Source organism: Pipistrellus hanaki (genome assembly GCF_964339955.1).
Source record: "Pipistrellus hanaki genome assembly, chromosome: 5".
In the NCBI taxonomy this organism is placed as follows: Eukaryota; Metazoa; Chordata; class Mammalia; order Chiroptera; family Vespertilionidae; genus Pipistrellus; species Pipistrellus hanaki.
Genome location: NC_140507.1, coordinates 66845559 through 66868319, shown reverse-complemented (window position 1 = coordinate 66868319; position 22761 = coordinate 66845559). Strand labels below are relative to the sequence as shown.

Below are 22761 nucleotides of genomic sequence, written 5' to 3'. Positions count from 1 at the left end.
GCTTCTTCTCTGGGGTCACAATCACCGATTCCATCCCACACTTGGAATCTCTTCACGGCGAATGGATGGAAATGGCCACAATGAACGACAGCCCCGCGCTCTGAAGAGCCCTTGGATGGGCTTACTACTCAAGTTGCGGGAGGGAGGTCAGGGACCTCTTCTCTTCGACCCATCTTCCCCGGTCCATCTTTTCAGACACGGAATATTTAAAGGGTGTGTGAGGGGGTACAGCGGTGGCCATGAAGGTAAGGAAGAGCCTTCTCCTAGTAGGAACACAAATCTTTTACCCGGGCTGGATTTCCGGAGACATTCTCTACGGACCCAGGCGGTGACCGACTTCCGGAGCTCACTTCCTGTCTTCCGAGTTTCGAGCTCCGTCGCTTCCGCCCAGAGTTGCTCTAGGTCCGGTTGGGAGCAGCTACTTCCGCCAGGAGTCCCTAGCGGCTGGGACTTGGAAACTGATCCGCAACAGCTTCCGCCTTCTCCTCGGCCCGCTCACCCAGGCCAGCACCCAGCTTGGGCGGCGGCGGCTGCTGGGCCTGTCGCGGGGACGTTCTCTCCGGCCTCGCCCTTGGTCCGCGGAGGACCGGGAGGGGCGGCAGACACACCGCGGCCGCCGGTGACCGTGGCCGCAGGCCTCTCCTAGCCCACCTTGGCCTGGGGCGGGGCCCGGCCTTCCCGCCCCGGACCCCGCCCCTCCGGCCAGCCCTGCACCGGGTCCCTCTCTCCAGCCCTGCGGTGTAACCGCCTTCCGCCTCCGGGACGTGGCAGTCCCCTGGCTCCGGCCGCTGGGGACCATGGAGTTTGCGGAGCTGATTAAGACCCCACGGGTGGACAATGTGGTGCTCCACCGGCCATTCTATCCAGCCGTTGAGGGGACCTTGTGCCTAACCGGCCACCACCTGATCCTGTCCTCCCGGCAGGACAACACGGAGGAGTTGTGGCTCCTCCATTCAAACATCGATGCCATCGACAAGCGGTGAGTGCTCATCCCCACCCCCTATTCCTCTGGGAACCTGGGGTCCGCAGGTGGACCCCTGAGGAAACGCGCCCCAGTGTTTTCCTTGGGTGCAAACCAGCCAGCAAAATAAGCCCTGTCCGGCCTAGATGGAGGATTTGAGTTTTAGAAAGCAGAAAGCCATCCACATGAGATCTCTGGTTTCTCTCAAATCTGTTTGGAATCCCCAGGGTTATCACATGGTTGTTTTCCTGATATTATTTTTAGTAGGTAACACTTTCTGTGACTTCCTTTTTAAGTTTCTTCTCCTTGCTTACACCATCATATTTGAATAATAATTGTGCATCACGTTCATGAAGTTGTGATTCAATGTGATTTAGGGGAAGTTATTATTTGCCACTTTTGAGGCAAACTCAACCCAGTTTGTAGTGTCTAAATTCCACAAAACCTTACCCCACCCCCCAAAAATGTTCAGTTGATTATATACAATCCTCCTTATTTCTTACCTTTTGTGTCATTCATTTAATACTTCCCACAATGGGAGATTATAATGTCTTCTATTTCTCTTTACTCAGTTCTGCTTTTGGAAAGACCAGAGTTGGCATTTAAGCAAAGGTATTAATTAACCACTGTTTTTGCACTTTTGTCTTTCCAAAGTAGTGTCTCAGAGTCAAAAAGGCTATACTTCCATCTGCAGTCAAAATTCCCACTTCCCCAATGGCTGTGTCCTTACTCTAGTCAGGAGGAGATAAATTGATTATCCAACTTAATACCAACATATAAATAAATAACAATGGCTTTTTCTATTACCTCTCAAGAGAATTTGGATATTAAGAAGATTCCTAACAAGGTTTTGCCTTAAAAGAAAATAATTTTAAACAGGTAGAATTTTAAACGGTATGGGTGAAGTGGTAATAAATTTATTTTTTCAAGCAGAGGACTCCTCTTAGACTCCCCATATCATCACCACCTGCTAAGGGTTTACAGTGTTCTCTCCTTGCCTGCATAATAAAGATTGTCATGCACTCCATGTTGTTGTCACCTACTTTTCTCACCTTTAGTTCTTGCCATCCCCTTTCATGAACTTTTTTTACTAACTAGTCTTCACTGTTTTTGCTCTTCCACCTCACCAGGAATTGAGCCCACAACCTTTTGGTGTATGGGATAGCACTCCAACCAACTGAGCAGCACCTGACAGGGCTCATGTCTCTATTATACTGACACTGAAGAAAATAGAGGAAGTGCCGTGCTCTTCCCAAGTTTCTTAAACATTTATCGAATGTCATATTACAGATATTTTGTGAGGTACTAAGGACATTAACATGAATAAAATATAGTTTTTTCAGGAGTTTATAGGCTATCATCCAATTGTTACCCATCTCTCAGTATTCATTTTAACCATTTTAACTGCCATCTCTTTCATAGATTGTTCTGTTAATCCCACAACTAATTTTGAAATCCTATAGCTTTTTAATGATAGCTCTTTCATAAATTTAGGTTAAAATCTGTACTTGGATAGTTACATATATTAGTCCCTTAAAGCCAGGACTCACATTTTTCTTTCTGCCTTACCTCTTTTTATGGTTGCTTTTCATTCCTTCATTTCATCATATTTACCTAGCATTTACTACATGCTGGGTCTGGTAGGGCTTAAGGTAGTATATAAGACATGGGCCTTTTAATCTGTAGAGGATAAATGACAAGCTGTACACACATTTGTCTTTTTCCCTGGAGAGCAGCGTGATGTAATAGAAAGAGTATGAGTTAGGTGGTCAGGTCAGAGGTTGTTTGTTGCTTTCAAGAAATATTCACTTCAATGTGTCTTCTATGTATTGAGCACCCTGAGGACCTACAGATGCAGGGGTGACTAAGACAGGTGAGGAGTTTATGTGCTTGGAAGAGATGGACATTCAGATAAATCAACAAATAAATATATAAAAGCCTAAGCAACCATTACAACCAGTTGACCAAATGACCGATTGACCAGTCGCTATGACGTAGGCACTCAATGCAGGAGCTGCCTCTTGGTGGTCAGTGTGCTCCCATAGCCAACCTCCCAGGGCTGGCCAGCCAACCTTCTGCAGTCCCTCCCCCTGGCTGGCCAGCCCCCATGAACCCTAATCGCCAGCTAGGCCAAGGGACCCCAGTGTGAATGAATTTGTGCACTGGGCCTCCAGTAAATATATAACAATGTCAGGCAGTAAGTGCCAGGAAGGAAGATGGAGGATCAAGAATGCCAGGAAGACAAATGACATTTGAATGAATGGAGGAAGCTAGCAATGTAAATATCAGAGGAAAGAGCATTTCAGGTAGGGAACAGTAGATACAAAGACCTGAGACAGGAACATACTGGCTTGAACTAGGAAAAACAAAGAGGCCAGTGTGGCTGGAGGGCAATGAGCAAGATGTAGAGGCTACTGGGACAGCAGACACTATGGTTAGAGGGATAAGCAGGGCCTTCCATACCATTGTGATGATTTTCATGGGAAGCCATTGAAGAGTTAAAAGCAAGGAAGTAGCAGTTGATAGACTTTTTAGATGATGATTCTGGCCTCTGATGGAAAATGGATTCTAGAGAAGCAGGAGGGGAAGCAGCAGGCCCAGTTAGGAGACTGTTGAGTAGTTCAGGTAAAAGGTGATGGTGACTGCCTTGCTGGTGTGGCTCAGTGGTTGAGCATCAACCTGTGAATCAGGAGGTCACTGTTCAATTCCCTCTCAGGGTTTCGGGCTCAATCCCCAGTGTGGGCTGTGCAGAAGTCAGCCAATCAATGATTCTGATCATTGACGTTTCTCTCTTCCCCTCTCTTCCTCTCTGAAATCAAGAAAAAAAAATTATGTAAAAATATGTATTTTTAAAAGTTGGTGGTGACTTAGAGTGGAAATAGTGGAGAAGCAGAAAGATTTGGGGTGTATTTCCAAGGCTGAGCTGCCATGCCATGCTAATAATTGTAAATGGCGTGTGAGAGGGAGAGTAGTATTAAGGATCACTCTTCCAGTTTGTCTCTTGTTAGATAGGTGCCCTTGAACAAGCTACCTAACCTCTGTGAATCTCAGTTCTATCACATAAGAGAAAGACAACCCCTCTCATATCTAGTAGAAGCTTATATTGAATAATGCTTTAAAGCTTATAAAATACTTTCCTGTACACTGCTTACATGATTTTATTTGATCCTTTCAGAAGACAAGGTTGTAAACAAGGATTTCAATTGTACTTTTTTCTTTTTTGTGGACCTTAGATATAGACACTTGAGTTACTCCTACTCAGTTGATGACTCATTTCCATGATTGATTCATTATAAGGTTTTTTCAGTGTTTTGTTTTATTCTTTTGTGGTGCTAATTTTCACTAGAATTTCCCATGTCATCCTCAATCCCTTTAGGTATCTATGTTAAATGTTGCTGTTTGTCCTTGGATATATGTGTATCTCTCTAAAGTATATAGCACTCTTGTGTGTGGGTGTGTTTTAATTTGTATTTCTCTAATTGCTGGTGAGTTTAAGTATTTCTTTATATATTTGTTAGCAATTCAATTAAAAAATGTTTTCCTTTAGGTAAAGAGCTGGGTTTGTTGTCTTATGTTGATTTGTGCCAGTTCTTTGTATACTCTCTAGATATTAATTCTTCACTTAGATATAGCAAATGCCTTCTCCTAGTCTCTCACCTATTTGTTACCTTTCCTGTGGTGTCCTTTGTTGAACAGAAGTCCTTAATTTTAATGAAAATTTTGTCAATTCTTAATTTACGGTTTGTGTTTTTTAAGTCTTTACTTAAGAACTACTTCCTTATCCTGGGTATATATAATATATATATATTATATTGTGTGCCCCATAAGTTTTGTAATGTGTTTTTGTTTTCATTCGTCTCTAAGTATTTTCTAATTTCCCTTGTGACTTCTTCTTTGATCTACTGGTTGCTTAATTTTCACAATATGGTGAATTTCTCAGCCTTCCATTTTTTTTTTATTTATTTTTTTTTTTTTATTTCTAACTGTATCCTATTGTGGTCACAAAAGACACCAAGCAAACATCATTTTATTATGCTTTACATTTGGATTACAACCTACTGTACTGGTATTGCAGTACTTGCTATATTATGGTGTTTTGGAACTGAACCCTCAATATCTCTGAGATGTGCCTGTATCTTGTATGAGGTCTGTCTTTTTTAATCTATTAAGAGTTGATTAGAAGCCTAACATGTACTACATATCCTCAAAAAATGTTCCATGTACACTAGAGAATAATATGTATACTATTGTTGTTGGGTAGTAGTTTGTTTAAATCCTCTATTTCCTTACTTATCTTCTGTATGGTTGTTCTATACATTATTGTGAGTAGGATATTAGAGTTTCCAATTATTATTGTAGAACTCTCTAGTCTCCCTTCAACTCTGTCAGTTTTTGCTTCATATATTTTGATTGTCATTAGTTTGAATAAGTGTGTATAATTGTTATATCTTCTTGCTGTGTTGAGCCTTTTATTAATATACTAGAGGCCCGATGCACAAAATTTGTGCAAGGGGCTCAGCCCTCACAGCCTCTGTAGCTTGCCTCTTTGTCCAGAAGGTCATCCAGAAAGATGTCTGGAAGGTCATTTGGCTGTCTGGTCTAATTAGCATATTACGCTTTTATTATTATAGATAATGTCCTTTGTTGTCTCTTTGAACCATTCTTTTTAAAAATATATTTTTATTGATTTCAGATAGGAAGGGAGAGGGAGAGAGAGATAGAAACATCAATGATGAGGGAGAATCATTGTCCGTTGCCTCATGCACACCCCCTACTGGGGACTGAGCTACAACCCTGGCATATGCCCTGACTGGGAATCGAACCGTGACCTCCTGGTTCATAGGTGGATGCTCATCCATGCAGCCATGTTGGCCAGGCTGAACCATTTTTCATTTAAAGTTTATTTTGTCTGATATTAGTATAGCCTGCTGTCTTTGGTTACTATTTACATGTAATATTTTTTTCTATCCTTTCACTTTCAACCTGTTTGTCTTTGTATCTCAACTGAGTGATCTCTTGTAAGTCAGCATATAGCTGGGTCATGTGTGGTTAGCCATTCTACCAATTCTGTATTTTAATATAGAGTTTAACCCATTTACATTTAAAGTACTTATAACAAGTCCTTGAATAACATAATTGTGTTCAGTGTCATTTTGTTATAACATTGATGAGATGCCATAGGAACTTAACTCTTGTTTATATCAATTAGCTTATGGTAAAATTGGTTTTGTTACACATTGTTTCACTTAAAGTCACAGAACCTATTGATGACATTAAGTTAGTTAGAACTTATTGTATTGATAAGGAGGTACTTTTGTTAATATTATTGTTTTTATATGCTTTATAGCTTTTTGCCCCTCATTGCCTGAATTACTGGCTTATATATAGTTGATTTTTTTGTGGTGAAATGTTTAAATTCCTTTCTCATTTACCTTTGAGTTTATTCTGTAGCTGTTGTCTTTGCGACTACACTGGGGATTACATTTAACATCCTAACGTTGTAACATTCTAATATGAAATTATACCAGTTTAACTTGTGTAACATGCAAAACTCTCCTCCTTTACAGCTCTGTCCTCACCTCCTTTTCATTGCTAATGTTACAGAATTACATCTTTATGTGTTGTGTGCCCCAAAACATAAACTAAGAATTATGTAATGCATTAGTCTCTTAAATTATGTAGAAAACAAAAAATTCAGTTACAAACTATTGTTATAGAATACTAGCTTTTAAAAATGTATTTTAATTGACTTTAGAGAGAGGAAGGGAGAGGGAGAGAGAGATAGAAATATCAGTGATGAGGGAGAATCACTGATTGGCTGCCTTCTGCATGGCCCCTACTAGGGATCAAGCCTGCACCCAGGTATATCCTGACCGGGAATTGAACTTTGAACTCCTGATTCCTGGATTGATGCTCAATTACTGAACCACACTGGTTGGGCCACAAATAATCATTTTTAAATGATTTGACCTAGTATAAATTACTTTTTGTTTGAAAAATTTTTCAACATAGGTTTTAAATAACTTGTGGCTCACATTTTTATAATGCAGGCTTGACTTTTCCTTAGATTAATTAGGGAGGAGGAAGTTGAATATTGAATATAGATAATGATTATAACTACATTCTCTTTTCACAGAAATAATCATATGCTTAAAGATAGAAATCTGTATGTTCTTGACCATAATTTTTAATGTTTTACAGGTTTGTGGGGCCATTGGGTACCATCATCATAAAGTGTAAAGATTTTCGAATAATTCAGTTGGATATCCCTGGAATGGAGGAATGTTTGAATATAGCCAGTTCCATTGAGGTAAGTATTTTGGAAGCAAACTGTGTTGAAATTAAATAGTTATTAAAAAAAAAAAAAAGCCTTCTATTCTGACTCATTGTAGCTTTTATGTTTCTTCATTAAATATTTGGTCTTGTTCTGTAACTCAAATATTGAAGACTGATAGGAAAAGTGTCACCCTGATTAATTGTTATAGAAATATAATAGGATTTTAGGATTACTTACTCTTCCAGATTCATCCATATTTAGCATGTGACAATTTTCTTTCCTTTTAAGGCTGAATAATACTCCATTGTATGTATATGTATATATGAGACTTTTAAAAAGTTATTTCTTTTATAAAGAAAGTAATTATCACTAGTGATTATTATCTCGTGTTTGTTTTTAGTAAATCTGAATTTCATATAATAGATTTACTTAAGATAGGATGTGTTTGTTTTCTATTTTTTAAATAATATTGAATATCTGCTCAGATTATAAATAATAGAAATTTTACTTGGATAATTTAATATTTAAATTGAAGAGCTCACATTATATTCTTCCCCATTCTAAGTATACACTTAAATTTTAAATTGCCTTATTTTAAATCACTGCTACTAAATTGTAGCAATTAACTGTATGTTTATAATGTTTTCTTGAAAACTATGGAGACATGCTGATTTTTGTTCTGTCTTTAAATGACTAATCTGAGTTTTGTGTCCAAAACAAATGTTATTGCTTTAACACGTTGAGTGCTATGTCAGTCACCGGTGACTGACACTATACTTTCCATGTGGACCTCATCAGTCCCCAGCCACCAGCATATCAGTGAAATCGGTTATCGTGGGCTAAACAGAAGTGAAGACAAGACAGGCTTAGCGCTTAACGTGTAATAGTTAAATGTGTTAACTATTACAAGGGGGCAGAAAGTCTTAAAAATCTGTAACTAGGATTTCAGTTTTCTTAAACATGAAGAGAAGAATAAAAGAACAACTGTTGTGGTACTGCAAAATTTGTATGCAACATTTTTCTGAGTTTGCTAAATTTTACTTGACGAAATGAGAAGATGAGCCAGATTGTCTTACATATCTGTCATTTGGAAGTAACACAGTAATGTTGATTTGGCTGAATTCACTAACATAAGTAAGAAACGCCAATGACTTCTAGGCTGTTAAATTGAAATACAGTCCTGTTAGTTGGGCAGGAGAATGCTGCTGACCCACTGCAGTTAAGCATGTGGTTTTTGGGTGTAGTTTTTGTTTTGCTTTGTTTTTCGGTTGTAGAGTTGGGTTTTCATTGACCTGTCTACAATTTTCTTATCTCTTTTCTAACTTGTAAGATAGCTGATAGGTGGGTGTTAGTGAAGTTGCCCTTGGTGAAGCATAGTGAAGAAATAGGGCAAAGTTTTTTATTCCTCTTTCTAATTGCATTTATTTAGCTAAGTAATGCTAACCAGATTTTTAGTTAGCTTGTAGATGTTACCGAATGCTCTATAGAAAATGACTGGTTATATGGAAGTCATTATGGCTGAAAAGCCATAAATTATGAGCCATTCTCATAATTTGATAGAATGTGAATCCTCTTCTTTTTCTTTCTTTTCTTTAATTTTTTTTTTAACAGTTTAGTAAATACACATAGTGAACTTGGCCTTTAGCCTTTTACTGTCTTCCAGTTCCCTCCCCCAAATACATTTTGACATAATTTGAGAGTAATAAGTGAAATTGTTATATAGCATAGTTGAGCTATTCTTTGTAATTAGGAATCCATATACTCAAATATATTCTGTTGCCACAAATAGAAGGATATTTTTTGAAGGATACCTGGCAAATGCTCAGTTTTCTAAATTATAGCGGGAAGTCTGATGAAGCTGTTTGCTGTGTACTTTCAACTGCCTTTGGGGGTTGAAATTGAAATATGGTAGCAACCATACTTGGTAAAAACTGCTATTTGAATTTTAACCCTACTATTCTGACTTTGACATTGCTTACTTGCTTAAACAATAGGGTAGTTACAGGAGATTGATTCCCACTGACTCAGTAGCTTTAGGGGTAGAAACTGTAGATAACCTTTAGAGATTAACCGCTGAGTTCTGCTTCTGTATTATTGGCAAGATAGGGCCACATTCCAATGTTCCCAGCCTTTAGAATTCAGAACAAAGGAAAATTCCTGTGGTTTGAACCTTTATAAAGGACTGCCTACCCCTGGAACACTGCAGTTGTGTGGAGTCCACCTGCGTGTGGTACTCTTGCGGCTGTCCTGGCCAGTTTTTCAATAAATCCTTGCCTGCTTTTTTTAATCAATCTTCAGCCTCCGGTGGTCTTATTTTGAACCCAGGGTTTGACCCCACAACAGAAATGTTTTTAATTCCTTCACCATTAATATGTTTAAAGGAAAAGCCCTATCTCTAGTGACATAAAATATAATCATAAGTGCTTATTGTCTGCCAGCGTGATGCTGACTTACTTGCATTTAAAATAATGGTTGTACCAGCCAGAATGGAAAACAATATGGAGACTCCTCAAAAAATTAAAAATAGAACCATCTTGTGATCCAGCAGTTCCACTCCTGGGTATGTACCAAACAAAATCATTATCTTGGAGAGATACCTGTACACCCGTGTTCATAGCAGCATTATTCATAATAGCCAAGATCTGGAAACAACCTAAGTGTTGATGGATGAATAGATAAGAAAATGAGAGAGAGAAAGAGAGAGAGAAAATGAATGAGAATTAGAGAAAGAGAAATTATTCAGCCTAAAAAAAAAAAAGAAAGTAATCTTGCCACTTTCAATAACATGGATGAAACTGAAGGGTATTATGCTGAGCGGAATAAGCCAGACAGAGAAAAACAAGTACTGCATTGTATCACTTATATATGGGGTCTTAAAAAGTAAAGCCCAAATCATAGAAATAGAGAGTAGTTTCAGCTATAAGATGAATAAAGCTTGTGGATCTAATGTATAACATGGTAACTATTTTTCAAAACACTATATTGTTTGAATGAAATTTGCTAAAAGAGTCAAACTTAAATCTTCTCAAAAACAACAACAAAAGGTGATGTGACGTGATAGTGTGCTCATTGGGGGGAGGAATCCCTTCACAATGTGTATGTTTCATATAGTACACTTTAAATATTTTACAGTTTTATTTATCAATAGTATTTCAGTAAAAAATTTTCCAAATGTTGCAAAGAATATCTTAAAATAAATAAATGAATGAATAAAATAATTTGAACTGACTAATAATAGCCCTGGCCTACATCAGATATGGATACTGGCTTTTCTGCTTCTGTTTGGTGTGACTGGCAGCCAAAGACATGTAGAAATAGATAATGGATTAGTGAGCCTTGCTTCTTTATATTTTCTGTTTTATGAGCTTTTGAGGAAGTCTTCATGATTTATGGACAGAAAGAAGAATAACTTTATGTGGGGATGGTTTTGTTATACCACTGAATGGTCTATTTTTTTTTTTTTTTTTAATAAGTCGTTTACCCATCCTTTTGTGCCTGGTCTTTCTCTGACCTAGAAGGAGGTAGCTTCAATCTGAGAGTTTGGGGATATTAGCATGATATTGGGCCCTCTGACCTCCAGGTGTGTGTGTCTCCATAATTACTGCGGTTTGAATTATGTTCACTGATTTTGGTGCTTTTTTGTTTAGCCATAAAAATGCTTTCCATAATTACACTCTTGAAGGATGAAACTGCCACTCAATGAAGGATATTTTGTCAGTCCATTGCTCCTGTCTAGCCAGGTTTTCTGATGTTGCCACCCAGAATTCAAGTGCTGCCGATGATTATAGGCTCATTGTGGTACCGCAGAGTTATTGTCCTGGCTTAAAAATGGGTCAGTGTTGCATAAAGATATGCTGATACCTGACCAAATGGCATATCACTCTAGGTAGGGAGTGAACATTGATGAAGCATATGTGGAGTATACAATATGTGGACCATGTAATAGCTAAAATTATTTTAGAGTTTATTATGTGCCAAGTACTGCTCTAGGCCCACACATTCTCTCTCTGAATGCCCATAACAGACTTATGAGGTAGGTACTGTTATTTCCCCAATTTTACAGCTGAAAAAAGTGAGGCATGGAGCAGTTATTATACATAACTTAATTACTATTGCACTGGAGTTTGGAATTTAAATCCAGCATTCTGACTCCAGTATGACTCTTTTGCTGCTAAGCTCTATCACCTTATTTTACAGTTACTAACCAATGCTGATTTTATTTTATTTTTTTAAAAGATATTTTTGTTTCAGAGAGGAAGGGAGAGGGAAAGAAATAGAAACATCAATGATGAGAATCATTGATCAGTTGCTTCCTCCACATTCCCCACTGGTGATGGAGCCTGAAACCTGACTGGGAATCGAACCATGACCTCCTGGTTCATACATCCACACTCAACCACTGAGCCATGCCAGCTGGGCACAGATGCTGATTTTAAATTATTTTAAAATGTTTATACAGTTGATAACTAGATTTTGAGCCAAACTTTACTTGCTACCAAAACCTGTTTGTTCTCTGATGCCCCAAAAAATATTTAAACTGTTTTACTAGGCTTTATTAAATGATATCAAAGAGTTATTTCATTTTTCTCCTAGAACAGGTATGTACTTTTTAAAATTCTGTTCATTCAGCAAATGCTAATGTTATGTTCCAGATATCTTGTTAGATTCCAGAAGCCCAGAAATTAGCTTCAATAAGCTATAATTGTATCTAGTGATAAATATATTGTTAGACAAATATGCCCATCATTAGTAGGTTATATTTGTTTAATACCAATTTGGCAGTCAGAAAGTGTTTCAAACTGTGGTGGTATGTTCCTTTTTCCTCTCTTTATTTCCTTTTTACCCCCTAGGCATTATCTACCCTGGACTCCATCACACTGATGTACCCTTTTTTTTACCGGCCCATGTTTGAAGTTATAGAAGATGGCTGGCATTCTTTCCTTCCTGAGCAAGAGTTTGAGCTCTACTCTTCAGCTGTGAGTAACTTTTGAGAGAACTATGGGTAATAGTTGAGAAATATCCCAATACCTTACTTTATTTTGTTTTGATAAGTGATAAGGTACATTTGATTTACTCATGCCTTTTCTCATAACACTGAACTCAGCATCCTACGTTCAGTGTTTCTCCTTTTTAATTTCTTTAAAAATACGTTTTTATTGATTTGTTTTTGAGAGAGAGAGGAATGGAGAGGGAAAGAGAAACATCTATGAGAGAGAAACATCATTCGGCTGCCTCCTGCATGCCCCTACTGGAGATTGCGCCTACAATTTGGGCATATATCCTGACCAGGAATAGAACTTTATATATATATATATATTTTTTTTTTTTTTAATTGATTTTCCACAGAGAGGAAGGAAGAGGGATAGAGAGCTAGAAACGTCGATGAGAGAGAAACATCAACCAACTGCCTCCTGCACACCCCCTACCAGGAATGTGCCCGCAACCAATGTACATGCCCTTGACCAGAATCGAACCTGGGACCTTTCAGTCCACAGACTGATGCTCTATCCACTGAGCCAAACCGGTTTCGGCAGGAATAGAACTTTTTGGTGCATGGGACAACACTCAACCAACTGAGCAACACCAGCCAGGACTTTCTCCTTTTTATTTTTTAAATACATTTTTATTGATTTCAGATAGGAAGGAAGAAGAAGAGAGAGATAGAAACATCAATGATAGGAGAGAATCATCGATTGGCTGCCTCCTGCATGCCCCATACTGGGGATCGAGCCCACAGCCCAAGCATGTGCCCTTGACTGGAATTGAAGCTGGGACCCTTCAGTCCACAGGCTGATGCTCTATCAATTGAGCCAAACCAGCTAGGGCTCTTCTTTTTTAAATAATAGAAAGGAACAAGGGATTTGAAGTAAGTAGTAACTCTAGTCTCGCCTATTCTGGTTCAGCATTATACAAAGTATTAAAGTCTTTCTGTTGCTATACTTTAAGTGTACCATTAACTTGTTAATGTTACCCAGAAAAGGATGAATGAGATGATGTGTTGACCCTGATAGTCATGGATATACTTAATATATTTAGCGTGGAGAATAAAAAAACAAAGGGAGAAACAACTGTCTGTCACACATTTGCTGGGATGTCATATAAGATAGGGAACTTATACTGAAATTATGGTAAAAACCAATAGAGGAAGTAGAGCATCAAATGTTGCTAAATATGAGGAAGAACTTTCTAGGAACTGGGGATACATAGCATTGCAGAAAGCTGACTAAAGAATGGAGCTCGTTTTCTCTGGAAGTATCTAAGTATTGATAGATATCTTTCTATTAAATTTCTGAGGTGGCTTCTTCATTATATAAAAGTTGATCTCTAGGGTCCTTTAATTGTTTTCAGATTATTTTGTGACACTGAAATACTAGCTCTGAAATATTATGTATTTTTCAGACCAGTGACTGGAGGTTAAGCTATGTTAATAAGGAATTTGCGGTCTGCCCCTCTTACCCACCAATTGTCATAGTGCCGAAATCCATTGATGATGAAGCTCTTCGGAAGGTGGCTACATTTCGACATGGAGGACGCTTCCCGGTACTCAGCTATTATCATAAAAAAAATGAAATGGTAAGTGTACAGTATTGCTGCTTTGTCTACTGAAAGACTTGGTTTGAGGATTTTTTTCTTAGAAATGGTTTTCTTCTCTGTGTACCTGTCCATTGAAGTGGTTAGTCACTCCTGCTAGGACTTCCTTCATTTAAAATTCAGGGAATCGGGAGTAGAGTGTTTTCTGTGATCAGTCTATGACTTTGAATTATTTCTGTGATGCTGCTCAACCTTAGAAAAGCCCAGTTAGTTTTTATTTTTATTTTTATTGATTAAGGTATTACATATGTGTCCTTATCCCTCCAATGCCCCTCCACTCCCCTCAATCATGCCCTCACCTTCACCCCCTCTTGTCTGCATCCATTGATTATGCTTATATGCCTGCATACAAGTCCTTTGGTTGATCTCTCCCCCTTACACCCATGCTCCCCTACCTTCACTCTGAGGTTTGACAGTCTGATCGATGTTTCTCTGTCTCTGGATCTGTTTTTATTCTCCAGTTTATGTTGTTCATTATATTCCACAAATGAGTGAGATCATGTGATATTTATCTTCCTCTGACTGAGAAATAATGCTCTCCAGCTCCATCCATGATGTTGCAAATGGTAGAAGTTCCTTCCTTTTTAAGATAGCATAGTATTCCATTGTGTAGATGTACCACAGGTTTTTATCCACTTATGCTGATGGGCACTTAGGCTGTTTCCAAATCTTAGCTATTGTAAATTGTGCTGCTATGAACATAGGGGTGCATATATCCTTTCTGATTGGTCTTTCTAGTTTCTTGGGATATATTCCTCGAAGTGTGATCACTTGGTCAAATGGAAGTTCTATTTTTAGTTTTTTGAGGAAACTCCATACTGTTCTCCACAGTGGCATTCCCACCAGCAGTGCATAAGGGTTCCTTTTATTCTGCACCCTCGCCAGTACTTGTCATTTGTTGTGTCTTGACCAGGAATAGAACTTTTTTTTTTTTTTTAATAAATTTTTATTGTTCATATTATTACAAGTGTTCCTTTCCCCCCCCTTCCCACCCCACCCTCTGCCCTTTCCCCACTCCCCATTGTCCTCATCCATAGGTGCACAGTTTATGTTCAGTCTCTTCCCACATTCCCCTCTCCCCTTTTCCCCAAGAATCATCAGTTCCCTCCCCTTCCATACCTCTGATTCTATTATATTCAACAGTTAATATTGTTCATCAGATTTTTTTTTTAATTTCCTTGGTTTTTAGATTCACTTGTTGATAGTTACGTATTTGTTGTTCATAATTTTTATCTTTATTTACTTTCTCTTCTGAAAGAACCCCCTTCAGCAATTCATATAATTCTGGTTTGGTGGTGATGAACTCCTTTAGCTTTTTTTTATTAGTGAAGCTCTTTATCTGACCTTCGATTCTGAGTGATAGCTTTGCTGGGTAGAGTATTTTTGGCTGTAGGTTCTTGCTATTCATCACCTTGAATATTTCTTGCCATTCCCGTCTGGCCTGCATGGTTTCTGTTGAGAAATCAGCTGACAATCGTATAGGTGCTCCTTTATAGGTAACCACCTGCTTAGCTCTTGCTGCTTTTAATATTCTCTCTTTGTCCTTTGCTCTTGGAATCTTAATTATGATTTGTCTTGGTGTGGTCCTCTTTGGATTCCTCTTATTTGGAGTTCTGTGTGCTTCCTGGACTTGTAAGTCCAATTCTTTCCCCAGGTGGGGGAAGTTTTCTGTCACTATTTCTTTCAGTATGTTTTCGATATCTTGCTCTCTCTCATCTTCTGGGACCCCCATGATTCTGATGTTGGATCGTTTGAAGTTGTCCCAGAGGTTTCTTACATTATCTTCAATTTTCTGGATTCTCTTGCCTTCTAGCTTCTGCAGAGGAGTGTCTTCTGGCTCTTTATGTTCCAAATCTTTGACTTGATTCTTGCGATCTTCTATTCTGTTTTTAGGACTCTGTAGAATATTTTTTATTTCAGACAATGTATTCTTTATTTCTTGTTGATCCCTTAGCATTTCTTGTTGATCCCTTTTCATATCCTCATAGGTCTCATTTATTTTATCGGCCTTTTCTAGGAGTCTCTTGAAAAACCCTATAAGTGTGGTTTTGAACTCTATATCCAGTCGCTTTTTGTCCTCCATTTCTTTCGTTTGTGATCTATTTGGTTTAGGCATTTTCGCAGGCAGCTTTTCTGATGGGGCGGAGTTTCAGGGTGGAGCCTACAGCCTTGGCTTCCGTCAGCCCCGCCCTATGCGACTCCTGAGACTCAGGGTCCTTCAGTACTTGTTGCAAGCGCCTCTGAGAGAAAGGTGCCCTCCATTTTTGCCTGCTACCAAACAGTGTAAGCTCTCCCGCAATGGGCCCGAAACTGGGGTTCAGTTCAGTTGGAAGTGGAGTTGGAGGTGGCGTTCAGAGCAGTCTGGAGCCTGTCTCCTTCCCGCCAGGGCAGTCCTACGGCACAGCCGGCCGGCCCTTCTCTGCGCGCTGTGTGCGCGCCTCTGGGACCTCCTTTCGCTGCTTCCCCGAGTACCGCCTTACAGCCCAGCTCCCTCTGGATGAGCCTGGGTCCCTAGGGTCTGGCCTAGAACGGGGGTTCAGAGCAGTTGGGGGCCCAGCACAGTCAGAGTGTTTATCTCCTTCCCGCTAGGGAACGCCAGCCAGGCACTCGGCCTCCCTCCTCTCCGGCTCCGTCCTCTCCGTGCGCCGCGTGTCTCCGTACCTTGGGCTTTTACAGCTCCTCCGCGCTTCCTTCTGGTTTTCTCCTTGCTTCTCGTTGTAGAATTTCCAGTCAGTTGACTTTCCTGTAGTTCTGGGTAATGTCCATTTTATATTTTAGTTGTATTTTATTGAAATTGTTGCGTGCGGCTGCGGCTAGGTGCCTACCCGAGCAGCCATCTTGGATTCTCCAGGAATAGAACTTTTTGGTGCACGGGACAACACTCAACCAACCGAGTAATACCAGCCAGGGCTTTCTCCTTTTTTTATTTTTTAAATATATTCTTATTGATTTCAGATAGGAGGGGAGAAGAAGAGAGAGATAGAAACATCAATGATATGAGAGAACATGATGATACCATTCTGACAGGTGTGAGTGGTATCTCATTGACATTTTGATTTGCATCTCTCGGATAATTAGTGACTTTGAGCATGTTTTCATGTCTCTTGGTCTTCCTTCTGTCTTCTTTCAAAAAATATCTATTTAGGTTCGTTGCGCATTTTTTGATTGGGTTGTTTATCTTTTTTTTGTTAAGTTATATGAGTTCCCTTTAAATGTCGAATGTTAAACCCTTAGCGAGATAACGTTGGCAAATATGTTCTCCCATGTAGTGGGCTTTCTTGTTTTGTTGATGGTTTCTTTTGCTGTGCAGAAGCTTTTTATTTTGATATAGTCCCATTTGTTTATTTTCTCTTTAGTATCCATGGCCCTAGGAACTGTATAGGTGAAGATACTGCTTTGGCATATATATGAGATTTTGCTGCCTGTGTATTCCTCTAATTTTCCAGTCTTACGTTTAAGTCCTTTATCCATTTTGAGTTTATTTTATGTGTGTAGTGTAAGTTGGTGGTCTAGTTACATTTTTTTTTGCATGTATCTGACCAAATTTCCCAGCACCATTTATTGAAGAGACTGTCTTGACTCCATTGTATGTTCTTGCTTCCTTTGTCAAATATTAATTGAGCACAATGGCTTGGGTTGATTTCTGGATTCTCTAGTCTATTCCATTGGTCCTATTCCATTGGTCTATATGTCTGTTCTTGTGCCAGTACCAAGCATTTTGAGAACAGTGGTTTTATAATACAGCTTGATATCTGGTATTGAGATCCCTCCTACTTTGTTCTTTCTCAGGATCACTGCAGCTATTTGGGGTCTTTTTTTATTCCAGATAGAATTTTTGGAGAATTTGTTTTAGGTCTGTGAAATATGCTGTTGGTATTTTAATGGGGAGTGCATTGAATCTATAGATTGCTTTGGGTAGTGTAGAAATTTTAATGATGTTGATTCCACTAATCCACATGTGTCAAACACAAGGCCCGTGGGCCAAATCCAGCCTGCCAGGCCTTGCAATGTGGCCCGCACCGCGCTGTCATCACTGCACTCCGCTGTCAGTTTATGACATTGTCAGTTTATGACTGTTCAGTAAACCATTCGGCCCGCGATTTAGGCTGGATTTTAGATTTTGGCCCCTTCTCTGATTGAGTTCGACACCCCTACGCTAATCCATGAACACGGTATGTTCTTTCATCTGTTTATGTCTTCCTTTATCTCTTTTTTCCAATGTCCTGTAGTTTTCAGAGTACAGGTCTTTTACTTCCTTAGATATGTGATACCTTAATCAATAAAGAAAGCAAAAAAAAAAAAAAAAAAAAAAAGTAAATAAATAAATAAATAAATATCAGAGCATAAATAAATGACATAGAGACAAAAAAAAAAAAAAAAAAAAAAAAACAAAAAACAAAAGATCACTGAAACCAAGAGCTGGTTCTTTGAAAAGATAAACAAGATTAATGAACTTCTAGCCAGGCTCACCAAGAAACAAAGAGAGAGGACCTAAATAAACAAAATCAAAAATGAAAGAGGTGAAGTAACAACTGACCCTACAGATATACAAGGATTATTTAAAAAAAAAAAAAAAAATACTATGGCTTTTCCCCTGGCTGGCAGCGCGGAGGCCGCACGATGCCCGGAGTTACTGTAAAAGACGTGAACCAGCAGGAGTTCGTCAGAGCTTTAGCAGCCTTCCTCAAAAAGTCTGGAAAGCTGAAAGTCCCTGAATGGGAGGACACTGTGAAGCTGGCCAAGCACAAAGAGCTTGCTCCCTACGATGAGAATTGGTTCTAAAGACGAACTGCTTCCACAGCGCGGCACCTGTACCTTCGGGGAGGCAGGCTCTATGACCAAGATCTATGGAGGACGACAGAGAAGCGGTGTCATGCCCAGCCTCTTCAGTAGAGGCTCTAAGAGCGTGGCCCGCAGAGTCCTCCAAGCCCTGGAGGGGCTGAAAATGGTGGAGAAGGATCAGGATGGGGGCCGCAAATTGACACCTCAGGGACAGAATCGCAGGGCAGATGGCAGCTGCCAACAAGAAGCATTAGAACAAATGTTGGGTTAATAAATTGCCTTGTTCATTAAAAAAAAAAAATACTATGAACAACTCTACAACAAACTGGACAATCTCTACAAAATGGGCACATTCCTAGAAAAATACAAGCTTCCAAAATTCAATCAGGAAGAATCAAAAAAATCTGAATAGACCAATAACTACTGATGAAATTGAAACAGTAATCAAAAAGCTTCCAGCAAACAAAAGCCCTAGACCAGATGACTTAACAGGGGAGTTTTACTGAACATTCAAAGAACTAAAACCAATCCTTCTCAGACTATTCCAAAAACTTCAAGAGGAAGGCAGATTTCTAAGCTCTTTCTATGAAGCCGGCATTACCATAACCCCAAAACCAGATAAAGACATCACAACGAAAAAGAATTACAGGCCAACATCCCTGATGAACATAAATGCTAAAATCCTCAACAAAATTCTAGCAAACTGGATGTAGCATTACATTAGAAAGATTATACACCATGACCAAGTGGGATTTATTCCAGGGATGCAAGGCTGGTATAATATCCAAAAATCAATAAATGTGATACCTCACATAAACAAATTGAGAGAAAAAAATCACATAATCATATCAATTGATGCAGAAAAGACATTTGACAAAATCCAACACCCTTTTCTGATAAAAACACTCAACAGAGTGGGAGTAGGCGGATCATACCTCAACATAATAAAAGCCTTATATGACAAACATACAGCCAACATCATACTCAATGGGCAAAAACTAAAACCATTTCCCTTAAGAACAGGGACAAGACAGGGATGCCCGCTTTTACCACTCCTTTTCAACATAGTACTGGAAGTTCTAGCCACAGCAATTGGACAAGAAGAAGAAATAAATGGCATCCAAATTGGAAAAGAAGTAAAACTGTCCTTATTCACAGATGACATGATATTGTGCATAGAAAACCCTAAAGACTCCATCAAAAAATTATTAGATTTAATAAATGAATTCGGCAATGTAGCAGGATACAAAGTTAATGCCAAGAAATCTATGGTATTTTTATACACCAATAGTGAACTTACAGAAGAGAGATTAAAACAACAATCCCATTTACTATTGCACAAAAAAATTAAAATACCTAAGAATAAACTTAGCCCAGCTAGGTTTATCCTCAGGACTCAATACAAAGGGAACTAATAATGTTCGTGTGCTATTTAAATTAATGTTCTCAGGCAGAAAAATAAATTTATTTGATCAGAATAATGGTAGATACTGGTAAATTGAGCAGACATTTTTATTTTCAAAAGGGAGAACAGTGGCACATGTCATTTGTCACAATAAGTAAACATGGGCATCAGGAATTGAATTGGCAAGTGCTTGTGGTGTATTTGTTTCGTAGATATTTTCTAAATCCCGTTTCTGTCCTCTACGTTCTCTCAGTCAATGAACAGCTTCATTTTGAGACCAATAGTAAATTAGTGGATAAATTATTACCACCTATTTTTCTTTTCCCCTAGTATTAAGTCAAACACGGATATTTAGGATAAAAAGATTTCTAAAAATCTGTTATTTTTGCATCAGGCTGTCTATTCTCTGCTTGCTTAATAGTATATCTGTTTTTACTAGGGTTCATTACAAAGTATTTTAATAATTGATGTAAAATATATTGAGTGCCCATTTACATAGTAAGTGCCATCTGAGAGCTATTGTCATCCAGTGGATGACCTTTCTTAATCATGTTAAATTTCAGGGTAATTAAGATAACAATGTATACAAGAGGGTGAAGTTGAAATAACCCTAAGCCACTCACCAGATAGAGATATGTGTAATAGTTATTGATTTCCTGAGAAAAGTTTCAAAAGCAAACCTTCAAAATATATAGTTAATAATATTTGGATACAAATGGTTAAGTCCTGGAATACTGAAAAGGATTGAAGAGGACCACTGGAGGATAAATAATACCAAGCAGCTTTCAAGATATTGAAAATGATTCCAAAAACAAGAATAATGAGTAAACTTTATTTATTTATTTTTGCAATTGGTGCCTTATTCCTTATAATTCTTGCCAACCCTAAGTTTAGGTAGTTGAAGCAAAAGTTTATTGGTGCATAGGCCATTATTATCCTCATTACAAGGCTAGATCAACTGGATAATTACTTAGATTAAATAAATTACAATACCTCATCTTAAAAAGGAACTAAAATTTATTATGTGAAAGTATTTTGAAATAATGGGAGAAAAAATCATTTGAAAGTGCAAGGCTTATTTTTTTACAGTTACTAACTTTATCAATAAATAGAAATGTATCTTTATTTTAGGATCAGATCCATCTCCAGTTGTTTTTGAAATACTCTTAAGCTAGCTAATTTACTTCTGGTTTCAAAAACTTTAAATGCAGCTACTATTAAGTTTTTTGTGTTTGAGAAAGAAAAGGAGAGAAAAATTACATTGACTTCTTGTCTGCTTATTTATGATTCTTGTATGTGCCCTGACTGGGGATGGAACATGTGACCTTGTAGTGGGATGATTCTCTAATCAACTTAAGCTACCCAGCTAGAGCTTAAGTTTTAAATTTTATTGTGATTCTAGGTAATTATGCGAAGTGGTCAGCCACTGACTGGCACAAATGGGAGACGGTGCAAAGAAGATGAGAAGCTGATAAATGCTACCCTCAGAGCAGGAAAGCGTGGCTACATCATTGATACTCGATCCCTAAATGTAGCTCAGCAAGCTAGAGCCAAAGGAGGCGGCTTTGAGCAAGAAGCTCATTATCCCCAGTGGAGGCGGATTCATAAGTCTATTGAGAGGTAAAAGATTCTAGAGACAGTAATGGGCTCTTATTTGAAGCTTTGAAGCTAATAAGAATGGGTGAACCCTTAGCTGTTCAAAAATTACAAGTTTTCAAATGAATCTAAACATTAACTTAGAGTCCAAAATTGACTGGCTAGCCTGTCTTTGTGTTTTGTAAGATGAACAGAAAACTTGCCTTGGATGCCCACAGGTGAGTTTTAGTCAAATAGCACTGTTTCTGCAAGTCAGCTCTGAAATTTCATCCCCCGCAAGGCCTGCTCCTCTTTTTATAGATCAGTGGTCACCAAACTTATCCAGATAGGCTATGGATAACTGTGTTTTCCTAGTCAAAATACTTTAGACATTTAATTTCCCCCATACCACCTATTTTCACACCCTGTTTCCTCCACCTCTCTTGTTTATGCTTGCAGTAAGTGGTTTATAGGTACTTCTGGGTAGGTGGGTGGGAGTCGGAGCTGGCTTTGGGCATCCTTGCTGATAGTTCCTGGTAGACCCTTTAGAGTAGGATTGCACATTTCAGAGGTGCAGTATCTGACCTGGCTCTCTCCCCAATCAGATAATTCAGCTCTTCGACTTGTGTTTAATCTACTCCGATGAGGATCGGTTACCTTCATAGGCACTTTAAGCATCTTTGCAATCATGTTGAAATATTAACTTTTCATTATTTAATCCTTAGGTTATTGTATAGCAAGGTTAATATTTTTATAGTATTTTGAACTACTTTTGCTCTTGGATTAATTGGAGGCTGAGTTTTTGGTTTGGTTTCTTCCTTCATTGTTTTTGTTTTGTTGTATTTTTCTTTTCCTCATATTTGAAAGGTATCACATTCTTCAGGAGAGCTTAGTCAAACTTGTGGAAGCTTGTAATGACCAAACTCATAACATGGACCGATGGCTCAGTAAATTGGAGTCTTCCAACTGGCTGACACACATCAAAGAGATTCTGACAACTGCCTGTCTAGTGGCTCAATGTATCGACAGGTAAAGTACATTTCATTGCTCCAGAATGGGACATGCACTGCTAACTAGACTTTGCTTTTATCCAGACATGTTTATATATTAACATGTGCTTCGGAGATATTGTGGGTTTGGTTCCAGACCACTGCAATACAGCATATACTA

At 38.6% G+C, this 22761-nt stretch overlaps 1 protein-coding gene and 1 pseudogene across 2 annotated transcripts in view; both read left to right on the top strand.

The window, feature by feature from the left end:
- Window positions 1-424: 424 nt before the first annotated feature.
- Window positions 425-22761, top strand: part of MTMR9 (myotubularin related protein 9) — a 36759-nt gene continuing 14422 nt past the window's right edge. The window contains exons 1-6 of the mRNA XM_084883296.1: window positions 425-979; window positions 7163-7271; window positions 12089-12214; window positions 13638-13811; window positions 21419-21636; window positions 22459-22620. Of these exons, the coding sequence (XP_084739422.1) occupies window positions 798-979; window positions 7163-7271; window positions 12089-12214; window positions 13638-13811; window positions 21419-21636; window positions 22459-22620 (971 nt within the window). The 5' untranslated portion in view covers window positions 425-797. The remainder of the gene's footprint in view (window positions 980-7162; window positions 7272-12088; window positions 12215-13637; window positions 13812-21418; window positions 21637-22458; window positions 22621-22761) is intronic.
- LOC311622321 (small ribosomal subunit protein eS19-like) lies at window positions 18400-18912 on the top strand (annotated as a pseudogene). Its single transcript has one exon. The product of its transcript is annotated as a small ribosomal subunit protein eS19-like (transcript).